The sequence below is a fragment of the Erigeron canadensis genome, chromosome 8, assembly GCF_010389155.1.
Source record: "Erigeron canadensis isolate Cc75 chromosome 8, C_canadensis_v1, whole genome shotgun sequence".
NCBI classification, from domain to species: Eukaryota; Viridiplantae; Streptophyta; class Magnoliopsida; order Asterales; family Asteraceae; genus Erigeron; species Erigeron canadensis.
This window is the reverse complement of record NC_057768.1, coordinates 14,939,938-14,963,284: the sequence shown is the minus strand read 5'-3', so window position 1 is coordinate 14,963,284 and position 23,347 is coordinate 14,939,938. Positions and strand designations below refer to the sequence as shown.

The following is a 23,347-nucleotide window of genomic DNA, read 5'->3' as shown; positions in this document are numbered from 1 at the left end:
TCTATGTTTAATTATGAGAGAACCATGTAAAACTCAAACGACCACTTGGACTTACGTTCAAAAGGATTCCTTTTCAAAAAAAAAAAGAGATTTATTAAATCCGTTTTTATGAGCATACATGTTGCATTTAGACATTCACCTAAGCACATATAAGGATTCGAGAATTGCTTTAGTTGAGGATTATGCTAGCTTGGTAGGATTCCCCTTCTTGCACATTAGAAGTGAAACGAATCTAAGATTGAAATATATTTGTTGATACATGCTACTCTATGCTATAACATTCAAACTTGGGCATGATTGATTTGATTGCAACATGAAAGTTATAAGGTACAATGTGAAAGTTGTAATGTGCAATGTGAAAGCTTGAATTGTCAATGTGAAAGTTTAAAGGTGCAATGTGAAAATTTTGTGAGAAATGCATGCGTAAAAGATTTATGAATTATGATGTTGGACTTTAAGTAGCATATGCACTATAAAATAATGTGATTATTATGAAGCATGAATTTATTTCGAATATGACTTGTTTAAGTTATTGGGTGATGAGACTGATTATTTAAGAATGAACTGAAAGGGGATATAGGTATGACAAGTAATATGAAATGCTATAGCCGATATGGATATAAGAGCTTTTACTCTCTAAGTTTGGACTATTTGAAATATGGATATAAGAGTCCTTACTCTCTAAGTTTGAGCTATTTGAAATTAGCGTGTGAATATTGCGATGATTATGTAGTCATGCCTTAGTATTGAGATACTTATTGCACCCTAAGGTGGAGCTATATAAGGGCTAGTGCGTAGATGATGTAATGACTATATAGTTGTGCCTAATTATGAGATAGTTATGATGCTCTAAGATGTGACTATTGAGAACTAGTAATCGCTTGATATGATGATGATATGGTTAGTCCTTACTATCAAGATAGATATTTTATGTTGAGATTCGACAGCTTGAGAACTAGTGATTGCCCTTGGGAAATTCATTATAAACTAGAAATTTTCTAAGTATGAAAGTTGTCATTAAGTACCCCTCCGATATTCGTTCACTCGTGCTTTTTGAAACTATTCAATATCCTTTTCATATGACACCGTTATTCATTATTTACATACGATGACGCGATATCACCTATAAAGCATCCTCTCACAAGCGTTTGACGATATACTCTAAGGATTATAGTCCCAAGATATGACGCGACTTGAAGATATCTACACACAACCTTTTTATGCGATCTGAGATGGCGCAAAACATATGGGGAATGTCAAACTAAGTCGGAGATTTACAAATGGTGAGTGGCACTAAGGCCTTATCACGATACAACGTCACCAGTCGAACACGTACCCATACATTCTAGATGACACACTGTGAGGAATGTAGCCTCGAAATTTGGTGCAATATTTCTATTTTAACACGTATACGCGAACATCTATTTATATTATTTAAGTCAGTGCGGCGTATATTGACGTCATTAAAAGTTGGAGTCCAATGGGCAACGTAACACATAGAAGTGATCTCTTTAACTCGCGCAAAGAGTCTGATTCGAGTCTTGATGAATCTTTTGTTTCTATATATCGTTATTTCATTCATTTGAAACCAAATTCTATATCCTTGACATTCTTGATAATTCAAAGTATTGATCACCACCGCTTCCCTTCAAAAGCTAATAACCTAACAACATACAACTCACTTACCCAACACTCAAAAATAGCGAAATCGAGTAAGTGATACCCTACTCTCGCTGCGACATCAAGAAGTGCGAATGACGTTTAGTCATCAGTTGTCCAAAAGCGAAATGCTTGGGATAAATATATAGCATAGAAGATGCTATTGGATCACAAACATAACGTAGGCCATGGAAGATATGTTGTATGTCAATCAAAGTACAAAGAAGCAAATTTTCGCAAGCGACGTTGAAGCCTTCCGTTTAACTCGCCTAAAGATATTTATCTAGGTTGACGTCTTATTCTCGCTACGAACTCTTACTCCTCACTTCCACATTGAAGCTAGCCATGTGAATTTTGACAAACTCGAGGACCAAACATGATGAAAGCATGGTCCTTCTTCTTTTCCAAAGATTTACGATTCCCTTAATCCATGGATGACTCTACACAACACCTGAAAGTGGTGAGACCAAATAACTAACACCACCCACTCGCAACGACGTTAAGAGAAGGACTCACTCGATACAAGGAAGTTAAAGAAACTAGCGAGTCAGAGAAATATAGTATAGAAGATACTATAAACTAGTATACCCAATGGAAGCGATGCCTTGGATATGGTCTACATGTGAGCAAGTGTAGTGGCAATTGAACCGAGGCCTCAAAGTGATGAAGGAATTAAAGGTCCTTTTATCCATGTAAAATGGAGCCTCGACGGAAATTAAAAGAAATTCCAAAGTTACCGTTGGAGCGAAGATGCAAAATTAAGGAGGATAAGAAGTAATATAAGACTTATGTGACCCCCGCGATTTGAAGATAAATGAAAAATGATTTGGGACTACTCTGGAGGACAAGAGTAGTTACAAGTGGGATTAGGAAATCTGGCAAATTGAAGGTCGTCAAGAATGACAAGAAGATTCGACGGATTGAAGACTGCCAAAGAACGCAAGAAAGTAAGATAATTCAAGGAACCTAGTTAAGAAGGTAGCTAATGAGCTTGCTTAGAGGAGAAAGCGAGATGATACAAAAAGCATGGAAATCCCTTAAATTTTTCTAGAAGAAAAATGTTAAGGGGGTAATCACAACGAAGGAAGATACTCGAAGATGGAGAATGAAGCGCAAGACTATACTTTATCGTTCAGGAAGAGTTATTCAGTAGCATCATTGAAGGTGATGTAGAGTAGGGAGTAAAGTAAAGGAAGGCGATTTAACCCAAACGGTAAAGTGAGGACATCGACGTTATCTACAAGATGTAGTTCCGGAGATATTCATCTTTATGGCACTCCTCAAGTTATTCTTGAATACCACTTGGAAAACCATTATCGAAAACCAAGCTATTAATAGAATAGATCAACTAAGCCAAGAGAAAGCGGTATACGCTCAACACACGAGTTTAGAAGCAAGGTGAGTTATGAAGGTTAATCCCTCGAGGTCAACGTTTGTAGAGAGGTAAGCTAAAATGAGATGAACCCAACTTAAAAAAAAAATTAATAAAAAAATAAAATATTTTAGAACACATGGTGAACAGTCAAGAACCATCGACCCAAGAAGTGGTGCGACCAAGAAAAGTGAAGAACAAAAACAACATGAAATCGCTAAGTTAGTAGTGAAGCAAATAAGGAATACAACGTTAGAAGTTAAGGCACATACCACCACAACGATTAAGGAAGTTGGTCATTGAATTAACTTTCAAGAAACTACAAACTCCGGAAAGAGCTATTTACGAAACACTGGAACGAAAGCGTGGTAATGATAACATACATCTGTGATGAGTTAGGATCCAAGGATCCCTATCACTATGATCTCGCAAGTACCCCTGAGATAAACTCCAAGGACTATCGACTTCGCGTGTGTCATCCATAATAACAATTATCTAGTAAGAGATGGATCCAAGTGGCAAAACGGTAAGGAGTATGGTTATCCATCAGAACACGAAAGAGAAATGGAGAAAACTAGATGGTTGAGAGAAGGATGAGGTGTGAAGCTTCACCTAACTTATGTTACATCATGATTCCTAAGAGCATTGGACTAGTGTACTTGAAAAGAAGCTTAGCTTAGAAAACAAAAAAAAAAGGAAAAAAAAGAAGAAGAAGAAGATATGAGGCTTTAGAGGGCAAGGTCATTGGGAGTTTTGTAGAGGCCTGAAAGGACCCAAGAAGAAATGTCCTGATAAGGAATTCATACTAATGAGGGCTTGAAGTGTTAGTCTTGCCAAGATGGTGAGGATCTGATATGATTATTTGTGAGTGTAAGGAATGTGTAAACTCTATCGCGAGGAATGCGTAGGCATAGAATAGAATTGGAAGAGGTTATATGTGCAATGTTGCCAAGGAGTTTAGCCGAAAATATGTCATAGATGGTGGTACTTTTACGTTAAAAAGGAAGAAATAAAGGTGCCATAAAACGATTTACAAGCTAATATTGGCAAGAGCAAGAGAAATTATTAACAATGTGACTTAGCGAATAATGGAAAAAGGTGGCTTTGGGAAAATAAGGGCGAAATTGAAAGAACAAAGGTAAGTATGGGGAACAAGATGGAACTATCATCATGCATTACATGACCGATTTCCTTTGCACGCCATGAGACAATAAAGATGAACTGAAAACCCTAGAATGAGATATTATGGAGGTGTACCTTTGCAAATTTTAATGCAATTTGGCATCCCGGATTAGCAACACCCTTGTTAAGGGGGTAATCCCTTAACAAGTGATTAGTCACAAACGAAGTCAATATATTGTCTAGTAGCGGCAAGCGTGTCTAACATTAAACCAAAGAAATATAAAAGTAGGCGAGGAGCCAGTAGAGGATACTTTATTTGGGAAAGCAAATGATAAAGGAAAGTGTACAAAGTGACAATGAAAAATGAGTGGCCACCAACGATCGATATTCAAACGTCTCTTACTATTTTTGTTATAATTCACGTTGCGAACCGTTTGCTCATATTACACCTCCGTATTAATATTCTTGTCATCATCCCATTACTTAACATTGATCTAGGTGGAATGGACAGCCCACAGTGCTTTCTTACGATTAATTTAAAGTCGTCTCAGGAAGTGAGCGACAATTATAACTCTTTCAAAGCTTCTAATCAGGTGATATTTAGGGCACCCAGAAATAGATGCCCCCAACTATGGAGGTTAAATAGCCCGTAAGTTACCGAAAGGTCGTGATAAAACCTATGTGAACTCTCACATTTTGTATGTCTCCGTAAAGCTATCCTTACCGTTAATCTATTCATTTTATCACGGTGTAAACGAGCGAACTTCGAGGACGAAGTTTTTGTTAAGGGGGTAATGATGTAACAACCCTCAAATTTCGATTAGGATAATTTACTTGGACTTATCTAGGTTTTTATCCCTAGAGGTTTATTAAGAGAATTGACCTTTTACACAATCAAAGCATAGTGATAATTGCCCTATGGTACGGTGAGATGCCTTAGAAATGCCATAAACAATAACTTTTATCATTCAAGGCAATCTCAAGCAATAAATTAGTTCCAAATGAACTTAATAAAACACCGTGAAACAAAAATTTTATTATTAACCAGTCAAGTTATATAAACAATAATGTAAGACTCACAAGTTGAGTTAACGATCAAGAATCCTCATGAATGTCCAACAATATAGTCATCGAGCAAATTAAAGTGTAGATAAGCACAAATACATAATAACCATCCTAACCATATGATAACAAATTCTTATGTACAAAATGCTTGGATAATAATAAGTGCACAAATGCATGTCTAATATAAATACAAATATATTGTTAATGGGATTATGTAACAAATTTTAGAACACAAAGGTATGCATATATATATATACACAACACATAAACATGTATATATATACCCACATTTTTTTTGAAAACCTTTAAAAGCTAGTAAACATTAGAATACATGCACCTTTACTACCTACTATTACATATAATACTTACATACACCACATATATACATACTTACACTTAAAATACAAAATTTAAACAAAAATCCCTTCCATTTTCCTTTACAAAACCAGCCCTATGCCACTCCCCATGAAACTCCTCCAATCAAAATACATCCTCCTTTACACTCCCCATACACATAACACACCCTCCTACACACTTCCTCATGCTTTCACACTTTCTCATACACATTCAAGTCATTCTCTCTCTCTTTCTTTAGAAAAATTCTGCATTCTTTTCCTCCTCCCTCTTCTCTTATTTCGGTTCACACATCATCAAAAATGGAGGTTATATCTCTAATATAATCAACTATAATAATAAGGGTTTAAGGTAGATTAATCAAGGGTTGATTCAAGTAGGGTTTAAGTGTTATTTCAAGCTTGGAATGAGTGTTATTTGGAGCTCATGAGGCCACGAAATTTTCTGCCCAAAACAGCCCCTATTTCGAGTTCATCAAGGGTATAAATCTTCATCTCTTAGTTTAATCTATCTTGTTTTTGTATATACTAAAAGATCTTTATCAAAGACCATGTTTTTCTTTGATTTTCTTCTTGAAAATACACTTGATGAAGGCAAGTTGATAGAATCTTCTTCCTCATGCTCATGCATGTTGAAATCTAGAAGAAAGATTCAAGGATTCAACTAGTTTATGACCCAAAAGTGTTGTTATAGATTAAATAACTTTTAAAGTGATTTTTCCTTTGAAATATGGTCATATTTTTATATATTTTGATCAATATATCTCTGGAGTTTTTCATAAAAATATGTTTTTAAGTTGTTGAATTAAAGATGGATAAAGATTTGTTGTTAATATGATGAGATGATTACATGCATGCTTAGACTTGCACTAGTTTAAATTGGTTTTGATATGGGACTTGAGATGGATCTTTTAAGAATGATTGATGAACTTGAAATTGATTGAAATCTGTATATTTGATGTTAAGAGATACAAAATAAAGTAATAATCTTGTTAGTGAGAATCTAGAGGTTAGAGCAAGCAACCAACACCATTGGTGAGTTGATATAACCAATAAACATTCTGACAGAATTGATCTCCTGTCTTAGAACGGGTAAACTGATTTTGTGAGGGCATTTTCAAGAAAAACTTTCAAAATAAAAGTTGTAGACAAATGAGTTAAGATTAACCTCCAACTAGAATTACTCAAAAATACTAAACCAAAAGAAAGATATGATTTTTCTACTGAAACTGGTCAAACTGTTATTTTATCTGAATATTTTATAAACTTTAACAATTTTTATCTCCTAATTCATAAGGTTCCAGGAGGTCATACTAGGTGGAAAGTAATTTCAATGTGCCTTGAAGTTAAAATAAAATCATGGGATTTTTCTAACAATTAGAACATCAAGAACTTTTATAAAACTTCTGATGTCGCAAGCAGTGCCCATTCGGGACAGTTTGTGTTTGGATAATTTTTAAGGACACCAAACATCATCTAAAAATTCACCAAAAATTCACAAAAATACTAGATACATATAAGTCACTGTGTAAAAATCATGAAGGTTCAAATAATTTGTCTTGACCCCAAAATAGTAGCTAACAATTCTTAATATAAAACAGAAAATTTGTAAGTAATCTTATAAATGGCATAATGGGCTATGTAATGAACTAAGAACCATAATGGGCTAACCCGGCCCAAATAATGAACCCATAAGGAACACAAATCAGTAGGCCCACTTGGCCCAAACACTTCTATTTGAGCATGAAAAGGGTTAGTATCTCAAACACTTCTATTTCAGCATCCCTTGAAAAGTTAAAGAATGAATTTTCAACATCCAACTTGGCCACTGAAGTGCCTGGTCTTGTCTCATCTTTACAACAACTCTCTCAATCAAACATTCTCTTCACTGCCCATCTAAATCAACTAAATCATACCGTCTCCACCTTTTCAAAACATCAAGATGACTTTCTCACCACACTCACCAAAGAAATCTCTTCTCTTAAACCACAATCTTCTTCTGCTGCTGCTGCCACTTCTGATGATAGAACTCAGAAACTTGAAAAAGAAGTTGGTGAGCTCAAAGTAATGATGAATGAAATGTTAGGCCTCCTCAAATCTAAGGTGGAAGTCGCTGATGTCTCAGCTACTTCCAAGGGGGATAAAATTACAGAGGAGGTTCCAACAAATACAACTCAAGAAAATGAACCAGCTGAGAGAGTCGTTTAACCGACAGCTGATGTTCATACTGAAAATGGTGCTCCCCAAAATGTTGAAGTTAATGTTGAGGGGGAGCAAACTAAAGAAAGTCAAGCTGATAAGGTTGAAGAAGTGGCAGCTAATGTTGAGGGGGAGCGAGCTGATAAGGAAGTTGCTGAGAAGACAGCTGAGGATGTGCCAGCTGGTCTTGCTAGAATTGTCCCCAAGCCCGCTGAAGTTGTGCCAGTGAGGCCAAGAAATGTGTCTACATTTAAGCGAACTCCAGAGTTCCACGCTGCTCTTGAAAAAAGATTTGCTGATAAAGGTAAAGCAGCTGTGGTTACTCAAAGCAAGCCACCCAAGCCTTGTCAGCAAGAAAAATTGATGTTTGGAGCCTTTCCAAAATCAACAACTGCCTCTATTGATCTTTTGCCAGAATAAGTCGTTCGTTGACATGAAATACTAAGTAAAAAGAAAGAAGAGGAGCTTTCAGCCAAGTTCATCGGTGAGCAGATTGTTAATGAGGAATTAAAAGGCGCTGATGAAGAAACGAGAAGGTTGGGTTTGGAAGCTCTTAAAAAGGATGAAGATTTGTTCTTTACTAAGAAATCAAAGACCTTGGAAGAGAGTCAGGATGCCTATCTTGACTCAAGGGAGATAAGACAAAGAAAGGAAGAAATTATTAAGGTCACTCCTACTATCACTCAGCAAGGTATGAACTGAAGCCTGCAAAGAAAATGTGTGCCCAAGCTGTACAATTTTAAAAATGTCAAACCTACTACACTTGGGCCAACTGAATGGATAGAGATCTTTAAGCTGATCAAAGACAAGAAGACACCTCAGTATGATCCTTTACTCAAAACGGCTGGAGAGCAGATTAAAGATATCAGAAGTAAAGAACGAAAGTACAGGATAAAAGACTCTCTACTCAGCTCTGCCAGGCATCCTTATCCTCCTCCTCCTCAGCAACCAAGAAGTGGCATCAAAAGGATAGTTGTTGGACATGCAGTCTCTCAGCTAGCTCCCCTCTATTCTCAGGGCTGTCCCAAAGTCCAATATTGAAGAAGAGCTACTTCTTAACCTTAAAATGCCATCAAGAACTCTCTTTGTTGATGGGGCATATGATGAGAAGCTGGGAGGACTATGCTTCTGCAATGTTCATGGTCATGAACTCTTCTTTTGAACCAATGAAATAGGCATTGCCTCCTCAACATTCCTTATAAAGATTAGGAAGTATTGCATTCGGTCCTCCAACAATCAAGAGTTTGTGAAGTTGATTGATCGAGAACTGCTGAAGCCTGAAAGACAAAATGATGCAGAGTTGATCAAGGCTAAAGAAGAGTGCATGCGGGAGTAATTAGCCTATTTGATTGTAATGTTGATATTTTGTAACAATGTTTGTCATATATATAAAATCAGCATTCATATCTATCTATCTTGTAAAAATTCTCCAAGTGCATACGACTCACTCTCAGCTAAGTCTCCTCAGCGAATAGGGGAGATTATTGAGTCATGGATTCGCTGACGAACTAGTTGAGGCAAGTGCTCGCTGAGAGCATCAGCGACAAGACTGCTCAGCGAGCCCTCAGCGACCCCTTTATCTTCAAATCAAGGATAAGTTCAATGACTCACTTCCAAATGTTTGTAAGTCAAATATAGGCGGGAGTTTGAAGATAAGAAGACTGGTCCCAAGGAAATGTGTTGATCAAGCAGAAAGAAGACATGTGACTTTGTACCAAAGTGGTACCTGTGCGTTTCTCTTTCATACCTGTTTGGGAAAGAGGACAAAACAGAAAGAGAGCACCCTGCACAACAGTCTTATCCTCCAATAGATGGTTGACAACCTCGATGTGCAACATCTATTGGTTGTCATGTGACTCTTTCCTTTGCCTACATAAAGGAGCACATACCCTAGCCGCAAAACTGTCAGTTTGTGCTACAACACTTAGTGTGTTTTTCTCTGTTCTTACATTTGTTAAGTTTTTGTGTGTTAAAAACTTAACAATATTTTCTTTCTTCTTTATTGTAAAACCACCATGTATTCACCGTTTAATTAATATACATATGATTAAACGTGTTTACTTTACTTGTTCTTATTTATTTGTTTAAGATTACATTAGTTGTAACTTAGTATAATCTGTGCAAACGAGGGACTCTCAGTTTGTTTTGTTCCTAAAGTTCAGAAAATACAAAAAATAGTCTTCCGTTGTCGTTTGTTGCGTGTGTTAGGTCCAGATTTACTGGACTCGCTCCAGACGTGACTATTGGAGGCCTCTGAAGATTTGTCCAGAAATTATGTGAAGACCAGTAAACAACTTACTTGTATAGAAATCTGGATTCCACCAGATTTGTTCACTGGACTTCACTCCAGTCAAGATCTTTCCACTGAAGAACATTCTCACTGAAGTCGAAGACTGAAGTCTGAAGAAAGAAGTCTGACAAATAGCGGAGCTCACTGGAAGACTTACCAGATCTCCTGACTGGAGTCCTTGTCAGTGTTCTAGACCTTACATGCCTTTAACCGGACAATCCATTTGTCTTTTGTTAAAAGCCTTACACGCATGTAAAGGTGGTTGGTTAATTAGAAGACTAGTCACTATCATGTGACTTTATTCTTGTACTTTATCAATGCTTTTAAGGATTTAAAGTAATTTCCTTAAATGCATGTAACCATATTTGTACGGCAAAAAGAATATTATATTAATTCTTTTTGCCTATAAATATCAAGTTACTTCCTCGTCCAAATTACATACTTTTGCAATTTGGTGCCTTTGCTCAAATACTCTCGATCTAAACAGTCATACTTCACAACTTTAAGTATTTCGATCAAAGAGTTTATTTAGCAAAGATTAGATCACTTGTAATTCATAGGTTGTTTAGATACTTACTTTGTAATATCTTGTTCCGCAACAACCTTGTATTTTATTTAACATCAATAAATAGAATACACTTGAAAATTATATTGTGTCTCACCACTTACTTACTTGCTTATCTTTATATTGCTTAAGTACGTATTACTTTATATATATTCTTGCATTTATATTTATCGTAATACTAGTCCAATCTAGTGCTTACTTGAAGTTTCATACTAGTCCTATCTAGTGATTACTTGACTTGTTATTCTACACTTGTGGGTTAAACCATCGAGTGAGGGACTTTACAATTGGTATCAGAGTAGAAGGCTAACATACTTGCCTAGATCTGCATTCTCTCGATGGCCAACCCAGAGAATACACAAGGAAACCCTTTAAACACTGGACCTCCACCCATAAATGAATTTGAACAAACCAATGACCATGCTAACAATAATCCACCACCACCACCTCCTGTTCCTGTTTCTCCACACGTACATGTGCACTACTCAAACACTGCTGTTCCCAAATTCAGTGGGATTGGTGATGAATTTGGCACGTGGAAAGCTAGGATGTTATTACATGTTACTGGTATTGAGAGGAATATGCTTAAAAATTTAAATGAAGGACCCTATATTCCTAGAAGTCCTCTCAATCCACTTCTTGATCCAACTGGAGCAAGATCTGGGAGGAAAAAGAGAGAGGAACACTGGTCTGAAGAGGAAAGGAGACTGGGTAATATTGACACTACCTTAAAAGTCATGATCCTCGGGGTCGTTCCTGAAGCTCTTATTCCCACACTAGTGCCTTATCCCAGTGCCAAAAGCATGTGGGATGAACTAGTGAACCAGTATGAAGGTGGTGATGATACTATTGTTACCTCCAGGAGTCAATTCATGTCACATTTGATGAGTCAAATGAAGCAATCAATAAAAAGCCAACACTTAATTATCCCCCAGAAAGTCCAATTATCTTTGGTGAATCTAATCCTATCAACTACAATAAAGATTCATCTGAAGATGTTTCCAGTCATCCTGACTTGGAACCAGTGCAACTTGAAAAACCTTCCAGTAATACTTCATTCTATCCTTCAATAAGTTTCAAACCACCCTCTGAACTTGTTATTGGATCAGATGTTCGTACTACTCCTCTAGTATCAGATTAAATTGATTTTGAGCCAGTAATCCAAGAAATGCCTTTAAATGAAGAATTTCATGATGCAAATCGTGATCTTACAGATTCTGATGAAGATGCTGAAGTTGTCTGGCAAGATCCTACTCCAGAAAATCAATTAAACTCTTGCACTGATATTGTTGTAAGAAACAATCCTGGTCAATACTCTAAGTGGACAAAAGCTCACCCAATCAACCAGATTATCGGTGACTCCAGTAGAGGGGTTCAGACCAAAAGTGCCTCCAGTGAACAATGTTTATATGTCAGCTTCTTATCACTGATTAAACCGAATAAGATTGACGAGGCAATGAATGACCCAAGCTGGGTGATAGCTATGCAAGAAGAGCTTCACCAGTTCGAACGAAATAAAGTTTGGAATCTGGTTCCTCCTCCAATTGGCAAGAAAGAAGCAATAGGAACCAGATGGGTCTTCAGGAATAAGGTTGATGAAGATAGTCATGTGATCATAAATAAGGCCAGATTGGTGGCACAAGGGTACGTCCAGACAGATCTTGACTTTGAAGAATCATTTGCACCAGTAGCAAGGTTAGAAGCCATCCGAATGTTTTTAGCCTTTGCTACTCATCATAAGTTCAAGGTCTACCAGATGGACGTAAAAAAGTGCATTTTTGAATAGAGAATTAGAAGAAGAAGTTTATGTCAAGCAACCTCCAGGCTTCATTGATGAAAAGCATCCACATTGGGTATATCGTTTGGACAAGGCACTATATGGCCTCAGATAAGCCCCTCGAGCCTGGTATGATACTCTAACCAAACACATATAGGAAAACGGTTTCAAAAGAGGTGCAATTGACAATACCTTATTTATTCTTCGTGAAAGAGGTAATCTTCTGTTGGTAGAAGTTTATGTTGATGATATTATTTTTGGTTCTACTGATGAATCTCTGTGCAAGAAATTTTCAAAAATCATGTCTTCAAAATTTGAAATGAGTTTAATGGGTGAATTAACATTTTTTCTTGGACTCCAGATAGATAGGAAATCCACTACTGGTGGATGTCATTTCCTTGGTGGCAAACTGGTGAGCTGGACCAGTAAGAAGCAAACTTTAGTTTCTTTATCCACTACTGAAGCAGAATATGTGTCTGCAGCCAGTTGTTGTGCTCAGATACTCTGGATGAAGCACCAGATGCTTGATTATGGTATTAAGTATTCAAAGACTCCTATTTTTTGTGACAATACCAGTTCCATTGCTATCTCAAACAATCCAGTTATGCATTCCAAGACGAAACACATTGATGTCAGGTATCATTTTATTCGCGATCATGTAATGAAAAATGATGTTGAAATCCACTTGTTTCCCACTGATAAACAACTTGCTGACATATTTACAAAACCTTTGGATGAGAAAACTTTTCAAAATCTTGTCAGTGAGTTGGGAATGTTGAACCCTTAATCTAGAACCTTATTATGAACGCCTTTGTGACATTGGCAGGGTTCTTTGATTCCAGATTTATAAATCTATACCAGTAAAGCTATCGAACGCCTTTGTGATACTATCTTTGCACTGATAGATTTATGGATCACTATTCCAGGGGAAAAGACTCAGACCACATTTTTTTTATATATCTAAGTTCAAAGGGAATTTATTAATTTATTTTCTCACTGGACAAATTTTTCTGAAAAATGTTTCTAGTACCTTGTAAATGTGTCCCTCTCATTAATACTGGATAAGTTGATGTGCATGTTTGAAGTGACTTCAGTTGCTTTGTAAATGTGTCCCTCTCATTTGTTTATATTAGTTGATGTGCGTGTTTGAGGATTACCAAAATGGTCAAATCTGGGTACTTACTGGAGTGTCCCTCCAGTGTACCATTAATGCATGTTCTACTGGCCTAATCCACCAGTGAAATTGGAGTGTCCAGTCAACCTCCAGATGCATTAAAATGAGTCTTTGTGTGTCAAATCATTTTTTTTTAATACTTATGGATAGTGCATGCCAACCTTACAAATTTTTCATCTGGACAATTACTGTTCACCTTACGTGGCATGACTTTTTCAACTTAAATGATGGTTTTGTTACCTTGGGAAGACCAAAAGTGCAAGTCGGTAATTTTTGTGGGCTGTCAACCGTCATACATTTATGTGTGATGGGAAACATTAAATGCGGATGTCAAAACCGATCAAAATTGTTTTGAAATTTTTCAAAATTACCGTTTTGAATTCCATTTTCGCTTTCTTCTATAAATACCCACATTTACCTTCACTTTCAATTTCATCTCGAAAATCATTTACTCCCATATCTTCAAATTCCTTCATTTATTTCCTTCTTCATTTACTTTCCAATCATCATCATCTCTCTTATTAAATTTCTGTTTTCAATCTTAAACTCCTTCACTTTCATTTTCATATATCTAAAATGGCTCCTATGCCATCTCCTAAAAATCTTCTAGCCGCAAATTATACTCTTGCTGATAATGTCAAGAAGGCAAATAATATATCTCTTTCTGCCGATGCCATCCGCATAAACATGAATAACTGGATGGCCAAACTCTCAACAAATCACACTGCAACTTCAATCATTGGAAGGTTGAACACCTTCTTCTTGAGTAGTCCACTCTATGGTGCCCTAACCCTAAATCCAGGCAAAATGTATCATGACTATCTTTGTGAATTCTGGTATACTGTTGTGTACGTGGAAAGTGATGAATCCATCCACTACACATTAAAACAAGGCACCAAACACTTCACCATTACTGTTGATTCCCTCAGAGATGCCCTGAGGATGAATTACTTCGATGAGAATGAAATGCCTGTTGAGATTCCATCTAAAATCAATACCAGGGAGGTGTGCAGGTTGATGGGGCACACAGAAATAGTGAATGAACATGGTCAGCTGCTCAGGAAGGGCACTGTATATATGAGCAGGCTGACAGATTCATGAAGATATTTCTTTACTCACCTTCTTGAGTGTTTGGGTGGCAGTTTTGGAGGTTTAGATCAGATAAACCAGACATAGCTCCAGATTGCTTACTGCTTATGGCATGGGTACAGGGTGGACTTTGCCCAGATTTTCTTTAATGATCTGGTGGACAGATTGAGGGTCAAAAGTAGGAAGGCCTTCATTCCATTCATTTGATTTCTGTCCATCATATTCAGAAGGGCCTTGAAGAATGAGTACTCTGTAAATACAACTCATTTTTCAAGGTGTGAATATCTGAGGGACCTCAACCAGTTGACCTCATCTCTTACTGAGGTCGACATTCCATCAGTGATGCTTTATCAATTTAGAATTCAAGAAGATGCAATTGCATCATCATCTGATGAGGAGGTTGTTGGTGAGCCTCATAACAATGAGGAAATTACTGATGTTGTTACTGCTGAAAGGGTGCAACCTATTTCCCAAATCGCTCCAGATCTTCAGCAGCCTGGTGTGAATATTGTTGAAATTCTACCTAATCCCACCAGGCCAAGGAATAGAACTCGTTGTCTTAGGAGAGACGGAGTTCTGGTATCATCCCTTCCAGAATCATCTCATCAAGATTCTGGAGAAATTGGTCAGGAAACTGCACCAGCAACCACTTCCCCAGTACAAGTAGAAGGAAGTGGTGAAGAAGAAAGAGGGCTTGGATCACCTATTGTCATTCCAGTAGCAACTGCTGAAAATGGGGACATCATGGCTGCTGATGGGTCCCTAATTATTGAAGAGGTTGAGGGGGAACAAGTTAGGCAGGTTGAAGGAGATAATCTGGAGCAGGTGGCTCAGATTGATCTGAATGTTAGGGTGGAGAATGTACAAGTAGAGGACCATGCAGGTGGAACCGACCCAAAATGGGATATGGTTGATTCTCCACTATCTGAGGATAATGACTTTGATGTTAATATGAGTTTTCTGGGAGAAGAAGAAATTGATCGCACCATCCACTCTGTCTCCCAGTCAATTCTATCTGATATGCCTCCTCCACCCCCAGAAAATACACCAACACCTCTTCCAGAACAAACAACAACAACTTTTGAATCTCCTTCTGCACCAGAAATTCAACATTCTGAACCACTGGCAGTCACCCAACCAACTGAAAATATCACAAGGGTGTTGCCAGTATCATCAATCACCAGAATCACCAATCCTTCCAGTGGTCTCTCCTCTTCTTCTTCAACCGAGGTCCAAGGCCTTTTTGATAAGGTGGCGGACCTGGAGAGATCACTTCAGGCTTCTTCTCAGGTTATTTCTGACTTCAAAACTCTAATTTCCAATAATCTCAAGTCAGAAATGAACATATTTGCTGGAAATGAGATAGTCTTTGAGAAGCTGGATGAACTTGTCATGGCAACAAATAGAAATTCTGAATCAATACAAGTTGCAGTCCAGGGAATCAAGGGGGATGTGGTGAGAAGTGTTCAGACTGCCATTCAAACTAAAGTTATTCAACCTCTGGCAAGTCTGACTGGTGATGTTCAGAATTTGACCACCAGAATAAGCTCTCTGGAGAGCAGGCCAACACTGGAAAAAAACTCAGTGGTCAGCACCCTCAGTGATGAAGTTGTTAGAAAGTTCAGAGGAGATATGTTGAAAGAAATCACTGAGGAGGTGTCTGAAACTCTCCTTAGAAATCTCCGTGATGGGTTGTTGCCTGAAGTAATGAAGATGATCAACGCCCAGTTGCCTCGCCACTTTCCTCAGGATCTTGAAATAATTAAAAAGGAAGTGATACAGTTGAGGAAAATTGTGAACAACATTGCTCCAGTGTCTGGTCGAACATTTGACTCTACTGACAGACATAAGCTGGATCAGGTGTGGAATCATCTTCAATCTGGAGATGCTTCCAAGGGGGAAGGTTCTGGTTCTGGAACAGAGAAGGTTGTTGATCTTAAGAAGAAGATCGAAGTCTGGAAGAAGGTTATTGGAGCAGATGTCACTGGTATTGAAGCCAGTGGACAAGTTGATGAAGAGGCTGCTGGTACTGATGCCAGTGAGCCAGTGTTTGAAGAGTTCCCAGACATCCCAACTACAATGAAAAGTATTAAGAGAAAGAAAGTGGTGTCTAGGAACCAACAGATGAAACAGAAGAGGAATATGTGTCTGCTGATGAGGCCAAGGCAAAGAGACTGGAGCAAGAGTGCATCTTAATTGAAATTTTCAAGAAGAACTTAAAAGATGACTTGATTGCTCACCAGTTAGATATGGCCAGGCATGAGACTCTGGATTCTTACAACGCTGGCAGGTTGGGCGTACAAATTGAAGTTTACAAAAAGATGAAGGATGATCCCAGGCTGAAGAAGTGTCTGGATGCCTTGGATGACGTCTATATTCGATCCATGTATGCTCAGGATGAACAAGTATATAATTCTGAAATTTATGATGTGAGCATACTGGATCTTATTGCCCAGAGAAGAGAAGAATTGAAAAATCTCCAGCAACAAGTAAGGAGTAATGCAACTGCTCTGGAGCATGAATATAGGAAGAAGGTTAAGGGTTTGCCCAAGGCACCAGCCAGAATATCCAAAGCTGCCAGAGATGCGGATCTTAGCACCTTCATTCCCTTGAACACAACTGAAAGGATCAATAAAGAAAAATTTCAACAAGTTGCTGAACAGAGAAAGGTGTCCAGGGAAGTGGATGAAATGGTGAAAAGGGCTCAAACAAAGGAAAAGTATGAACAATTGTCACAATTTAGACTTGATGTCTGATCAATACTGGGTGCTGAGATCCATCTGGCAGAAAATCATGACAACTTCTCTAAGTTCCATGTCAAACTCTTCAGAGAAGGGAACTTTACTGATGAAAGAAAAGACACTTGAATCAGGGCTTTTGGGTGGTCAGAATTAAGAGAGATTGGTCTTTCATTCAAGGGTAAAGATGTCTCCCAGGATGTTAAATACTTTATGAAGAGGATTGACAAGGAATGGATGAGGAAGGAATTGATGGAGATGGAGTTGGGCTTAAAGACTTCTCTTACTACGTTTTCATCTCCAGGTGTAAAGAAAAAGGCTTGATATTGTACTTGTATTTATTTTATGTTGATAAAATTGTAACTTTCCTCCAGTTGATGTCTGTAAATATAAGTTGCAATTCCTATTTTTTTACAAGTACTTATCCAGATTAAGTCTAGAAATTAAAATGTACAAACTGGGAACACTAATGATCTATAAAGTGGCTCTCCAAAAATTCAAATTAGACTTAGTCAAATTTTTCAAGGATTCTTCAAGCACAAACTTGTATAGATCAAAGCTTGAAAATTCTTGCATAATTTCTAAACAAATAGGGGGAATTTGTTAGGTCCAGATTTACTGGACACGCTCCAGACGTGACTACTGGAGCCCTCTGAAGATTTGTCCAGAAATTATGTGAAGACCAGTGAACAACTTACTTGTATAGAAATCTGGATTCCACCAGATTTGTTCACTGGACTTCACTCCAGTCAAGATCTTTCCACTGAAGAACATTCTCACTGAAGTCGAAGACTGAAGTCTGAAAAAAGAAGTCTGACAAATAGCGGAGCTCAATGGAAGACTTACCAGATCTCCTGACTGGAGTCCTTGTCAGTGTTCTAGACCTTACAAGTCTGAACACTGATTACGAGGAATTGACTTTATGCCTTTACATGCCTTTAACCGGACAATCCATTTGTCTTTTGTTAAAAGCCTTACACGCATGTAAAGGTGGTTGGTTAATTAGAAGACAAGTCACTATCATGTGACTTTATTCTTGTACTTTAATCAATGCTTTTAAAGATTTAAAGTAATTTCCTTAAATGCATGTAACCATATTTGTACGGCAAAAAGAATGTTATATTTATTCTTTTTGCCTATAAATACCAAGTTACTTCCTCATCCAAATTACATACTTTTGCAATTTGGTGCCTTTGCTCAAATACTCTCGATCTAAACAGTCATACTTCATAACTTTAAGTATTTCGATCAAAGAGTTTATTTAGCAAAGATTAGATCACTTGTAATTCATAGGTTGTTTAGATACTTACTTTGTAATATCTTGTTTAGCAACAACCTTGTATTTTATTTAACATCAATAAATAGAATACACTTGAAAATTATATTGTGTCTCACCACTTACTTACTTGCTTATCTTTATATTGCTTAAGTACGTATTACTTTATATATATTCTTGCATTTATATTTATCGTAATAGTAGTCTAATTTAGTACTTAGTTGAAGTTTCATACTCGTCCTATATAGTGATTACTTGACTTGTTATTCTACACTTGTGGGTTAAACCATCGAGTAAGGAACTTTACAGCGTGTTTTACGCATCAAAGAGCATTATGATTGCAACGCAAACTAAGAAGCTTTAACCGAACCGTAGACCAAATAACTTCACAAAGCTGTTGAACGGATCTCTTTGTCTTGTTAAATAAACGATTGTTCCTCTCCTGCAAAATGACATAAGAAGTAGCAGCTCATACAAGTTTATGCGAAATAACAACCAGTCTTCTTCTTAGCAAAAGGAATCATAGAAGATATAATAGGTTGCTAACTTTGTAAGAGTGTAGATACAATATGTACATATAACAGAATATCTAATAGCGCTCGAATTATACATATTTAATTGAGCGTTTTTGTATTATTTAATGTACAAATATGACCCATTTGAATATAAGTTAGTGTAACTTTAGTTACTTATTATTTGCATAAGTATTTTGGTAGTTGCAATGAATTTTGGTGTAAAAATGCGTGAAAAGTGACAAATTGATGTTGATGCACTGTTTTGGTCATCACTTTTTCATCCGATATATGTTTTTGGCGAAAAAGTTGGTCATGCGAAGATTAAAGAAAGATTGACAACTTAAAATTCTCCATATTATCTACAAGAAGTTTATTGAGATGAGGTGTATTTTATCATTTATTTCATATTCAGCCACACATATTCAAGAAAAAAATGTGCATTTTATCATTTACTCCATATTCAACCACACATATTTAAAGAAGAAAATGGAAGTGATAATACGCATCCGATGCAAGGCACAGTGACCTTCTACCAGCACTGTGAAATGACCCCTATGCTCTGCGTAATAATGTTGTACCAGCACCGTAGAAATGACCCCTATGTTCTGCGTAATAATGTTAGCCGAAGAAGTTGCCTATAAATTGAAAATGTTGTTAGTTTGAAGAAGTTGCCGCTGCCTCCTACCACTTCCGATTGTTTAGAATCTCCATTTTGATTACCCTATTGACAATTGGTAATAAAATTTACAACGACAACGACCTACGAAAATATAAAAGCTTTAGTTAACCGTTTTGGTTAAAAGTTTCAAATTACAACTGCAATTACTTTTGTCAAACACACCGTTTATATTATTTTTTCTAGTATATGAGAAAACCACTAAATAAGAATTTGTTTTAGAGTTTTGATATAGAGGCCTAATATATATACCTACTTATTAGCCTAACCATAACAAATTGCCATGTGTTAATATCATTAAATTATTAAAACCTTTAATATTTTTCTTCCAATTTTACCCTTTTTGTTTTTTTTTTCCCCAACAGTTTGCAGTTTATACAAAGACTTTCTGTTCTTCCTTTTCTTTCATTAACGCGTTTTGTTATTTGTTGATTTATATGACAACCTGATCAAACGAACTCATTACTTGAATAATATTTCATTTAAAATTCAGCTTTGCATAACATTTTGTAAAACACAACACCACATCAGTACATATAACATCACACAAAATATTCTCATAAGATAATATATTATTATTGGTCTAAACACATGAGTTGCCAAATCAATAAAAACCAAATCCCTAAATTTGTCACCAAAAGGCTTCTACTAAAATAACCATGCTTGTCTGAAATCCACACCTGCATACTTTCTAAAACAATCAAGAAACCAAAACAAAAGTTAGTTAATCTACCCAAATTTATACTTAATCATGAAACCAAAACAAAAGTTAGTTAATGTACAAACTCACCTATTGCTTGCTCAATCATTAAGATCGAAGCTATATTTATTCGTAAACATATTATCATTGAGGGGAATTGTTCCTTGTTCCCAAGTTGTGGTGTTTGCCATGTTAAATGAACTCGAATTCACCTGTATTAATCAAGTGATTATATGAAATTAACTATATATATAAATATAGTTTTCTCATGTTAAGGTTAACGCAAATGATGTTACCTGAGCAGGTGACATATTTGACAACCTGGAGATTTTTGAAGTTGTTGTGTCTTTTTTTCCATTTGATACCTGCACTCATTAAACCAGTTGATAACAAACTACATTGGATCAATACGAATAAAAAACATCGATGAAGTAAATAACAGTACCTTTGATGCTTTCTTTTTTGTCTTCACAAGTTTTTCGATTGTGTTTTCCTTTCTCTTCGATGGGGGGCGACCTTTACTACGTACTTTCTTAGGCGACAACAACTTGCTAGCTGATTCCAAAGCATTATGAACCCCCTGACTTGAAATATCTTCAATTAAGTTACCTTTAACACTCCAACTTGAATTATCATTCAGCTTTTCTTTTGCCATATCTATGCATTTCATCAAATATGCATACTTTTCTGGAGAATTCGTGATATGTGCCGCTTCATAAAAGTTGGTAAACATGTGAACAAATTGTTGAGTTTGCTCTTCACTTTTCAAATCGTCATAACAATTTGTCACAAAATACTGTCGATGTTTCACATCTTTTCTCCATCGAAACAAAACATAACGTGATGGAATTTCATTAATGCCCTTCTCGATTAAAATCTTTACAATATGCCTACATATAATCCCTCGAAATTCAAATAAGTGACAAAAGCATTTGATATCACATCCAACCTAATTAAAAGTCACGGTATATACGACTCTCCTTTTGAATTCTTCATATTTACCTTCGTGGATATCCGTGACATGAAATACAAATAAGGTGCCATCTCTTTTATATAATGAATGATTTCAAAACAACATACCGCTTATGTCATCTTGAAATCACTTAAAAGTTGCATTAGTATAAGACTCTTGAAATTGCCTTTCAAAATAATATGGAGTTAACAACTTGTACGATGAATTAAGAGATGCATAGTTAACCTTGTTTTCTTTCTCCATTTTGCTTTTCAGTGCGTTGTCATATTGTTCCACAAATTGACGTAAAGTGGTTTTTGAGTTAACATACCTGTCAAAAAAAGCATTCATGCTTTCACTTCTTTCGGTCGTAGACATTCCTGCCCAAAATATTTCTCTCACATATACGGGTACTCAACGCATGCGATCATTATACAAGGATGACAACCACTCATTTTTTTCAAGACCATAATTTGTAATCATATTGGCCCACCCATCTTCAAACTCTTGAGCTTCTAAGGACTCATACACAATATTTTTTAGAGTCCGCTTTATTGCTTTATATTCATTAAAACCACTAAGTTTTTCAGGGATCTTTTTCATAATATGCCACAAACAAAGACGATGATGAGATTGTGGGAATACCTATGCCACCGCTGCATTCATTGATTGACATTGATCAGTTATTATTGCGTTCGGGAAACGTCCATTCATACATTCTAACCAAGACTTAAATATCCACACGTATGTCTATATCCTCATGTGATACTAAACCACATCCTAATAAGATAGATTGTCCATGGTGGTTCACTCCGACAAAAGGAGCAAAAGGCATACTGTATTTGTTGGTTAAGTATGTGCTGTCAAAAGTCACAACATCCCCAAATGACTCATAAGCAGCCCTAGACCTTGCATCTGCCCAAAATACGTTTCTCAAACGACATTCATCATCTATGTCAATAACGTAGAAAAAATTTGGAGTTCATCTTTGCATTCGAACAAAATAATTACGAAGTGCTTCTGCATCCCTAGCCCCAAGTCTTAATTGTCTTATTTTCGCAATGTAGTTTCTACAATCTCTTTCATCAAACGTTAGATTCTCATACCCTTTAGCCTCAACGACCAATGAATGGAAGTTTTTGTGTAATGAAATCCCTGCATGATCATTTAACTCCAGTCTTCTCTTCGTATACGAATCCATTTTTTTATGAGAGCGTTGAAATCGTGACTTTGATGGACTTAAAACATGGTTATGCTCTAAAGCAACTGTAGATATAGTGCATTTGCCACTACTTTTAACGATCACTCTCACTTTTGCTTTGCAACCAGTTTTGCTCGACAGTCTTGCCCTACTAGATTCGTTCTTAGATACATATACCCCTCCTTTAGAACATTGAAGAGAATAGTATCTTGTATCACCCTTTGTTCTAACATTTGCCTTCGATACTCCAAAACCAACTTGATAGGCATATTTTCTAAAATAATCATACAATTGTTATTCCGAATCAAATTTCATACCAACCTCTGGAATATTATGATCAGGAACGTCTAGTTGTTGGATATTAAAAGGTTCAACGTGTTCCACTTCTACTGGAAATTTTTGTGTATGAGAAGGTTCAACAATATCCGACATCGTTTAACGATGTGCTGCTCACACAAAATAAAAATAAGTTATAATGGGGATATTCAAAAAATAATTAAAAGAAAATAAGGACATTAATTAGCATTAGTCAAAATAAATCATTTAGTAAAAGTTAACAACAATAAAATATGCATCGTATCTTCAAACAAAAGAATTGACTATGGATCCTCAGCAAATATGGTT

The 23,347-nt window shown here is 36.5% G+C and overlaps 1 protein-coding gene and 1 pseudogene across 1 annotated transcript; one reads left to right on the top strand and one right to left on the bottom strand.

Moving 5' to 3' along the window:
• The first annotated feature begins 7,314 nt into the window (after window positions 1–7,314).
• On the top strand, window positions 7,315–9,106 carry LOC122610301. Its single transcript, XM_043783296.1, has 5 exons — window positions 7,315–7,728; window positions 7,840–8,088; window positions 8,224–8,461; window positions 8,555–8,791; window positions 8,946–9,106. Exons 1-5 carry the CDS (start codon window positions 7,315–7,317, stop codon window positions 9,104–9,106), a joined length of 1,299 nt encoding a protein of 432 aa, XP_043639231.1.
• Window positions 9,107–20,344: 11,238 nt separating this feature from the next.
• On the bottom strand, window positions 20,345–23,155 carry LOC122610300 (annotated as a pseudogene).
• Window positions 23,156–23,347: the final 192 nt, after the last annotated feature.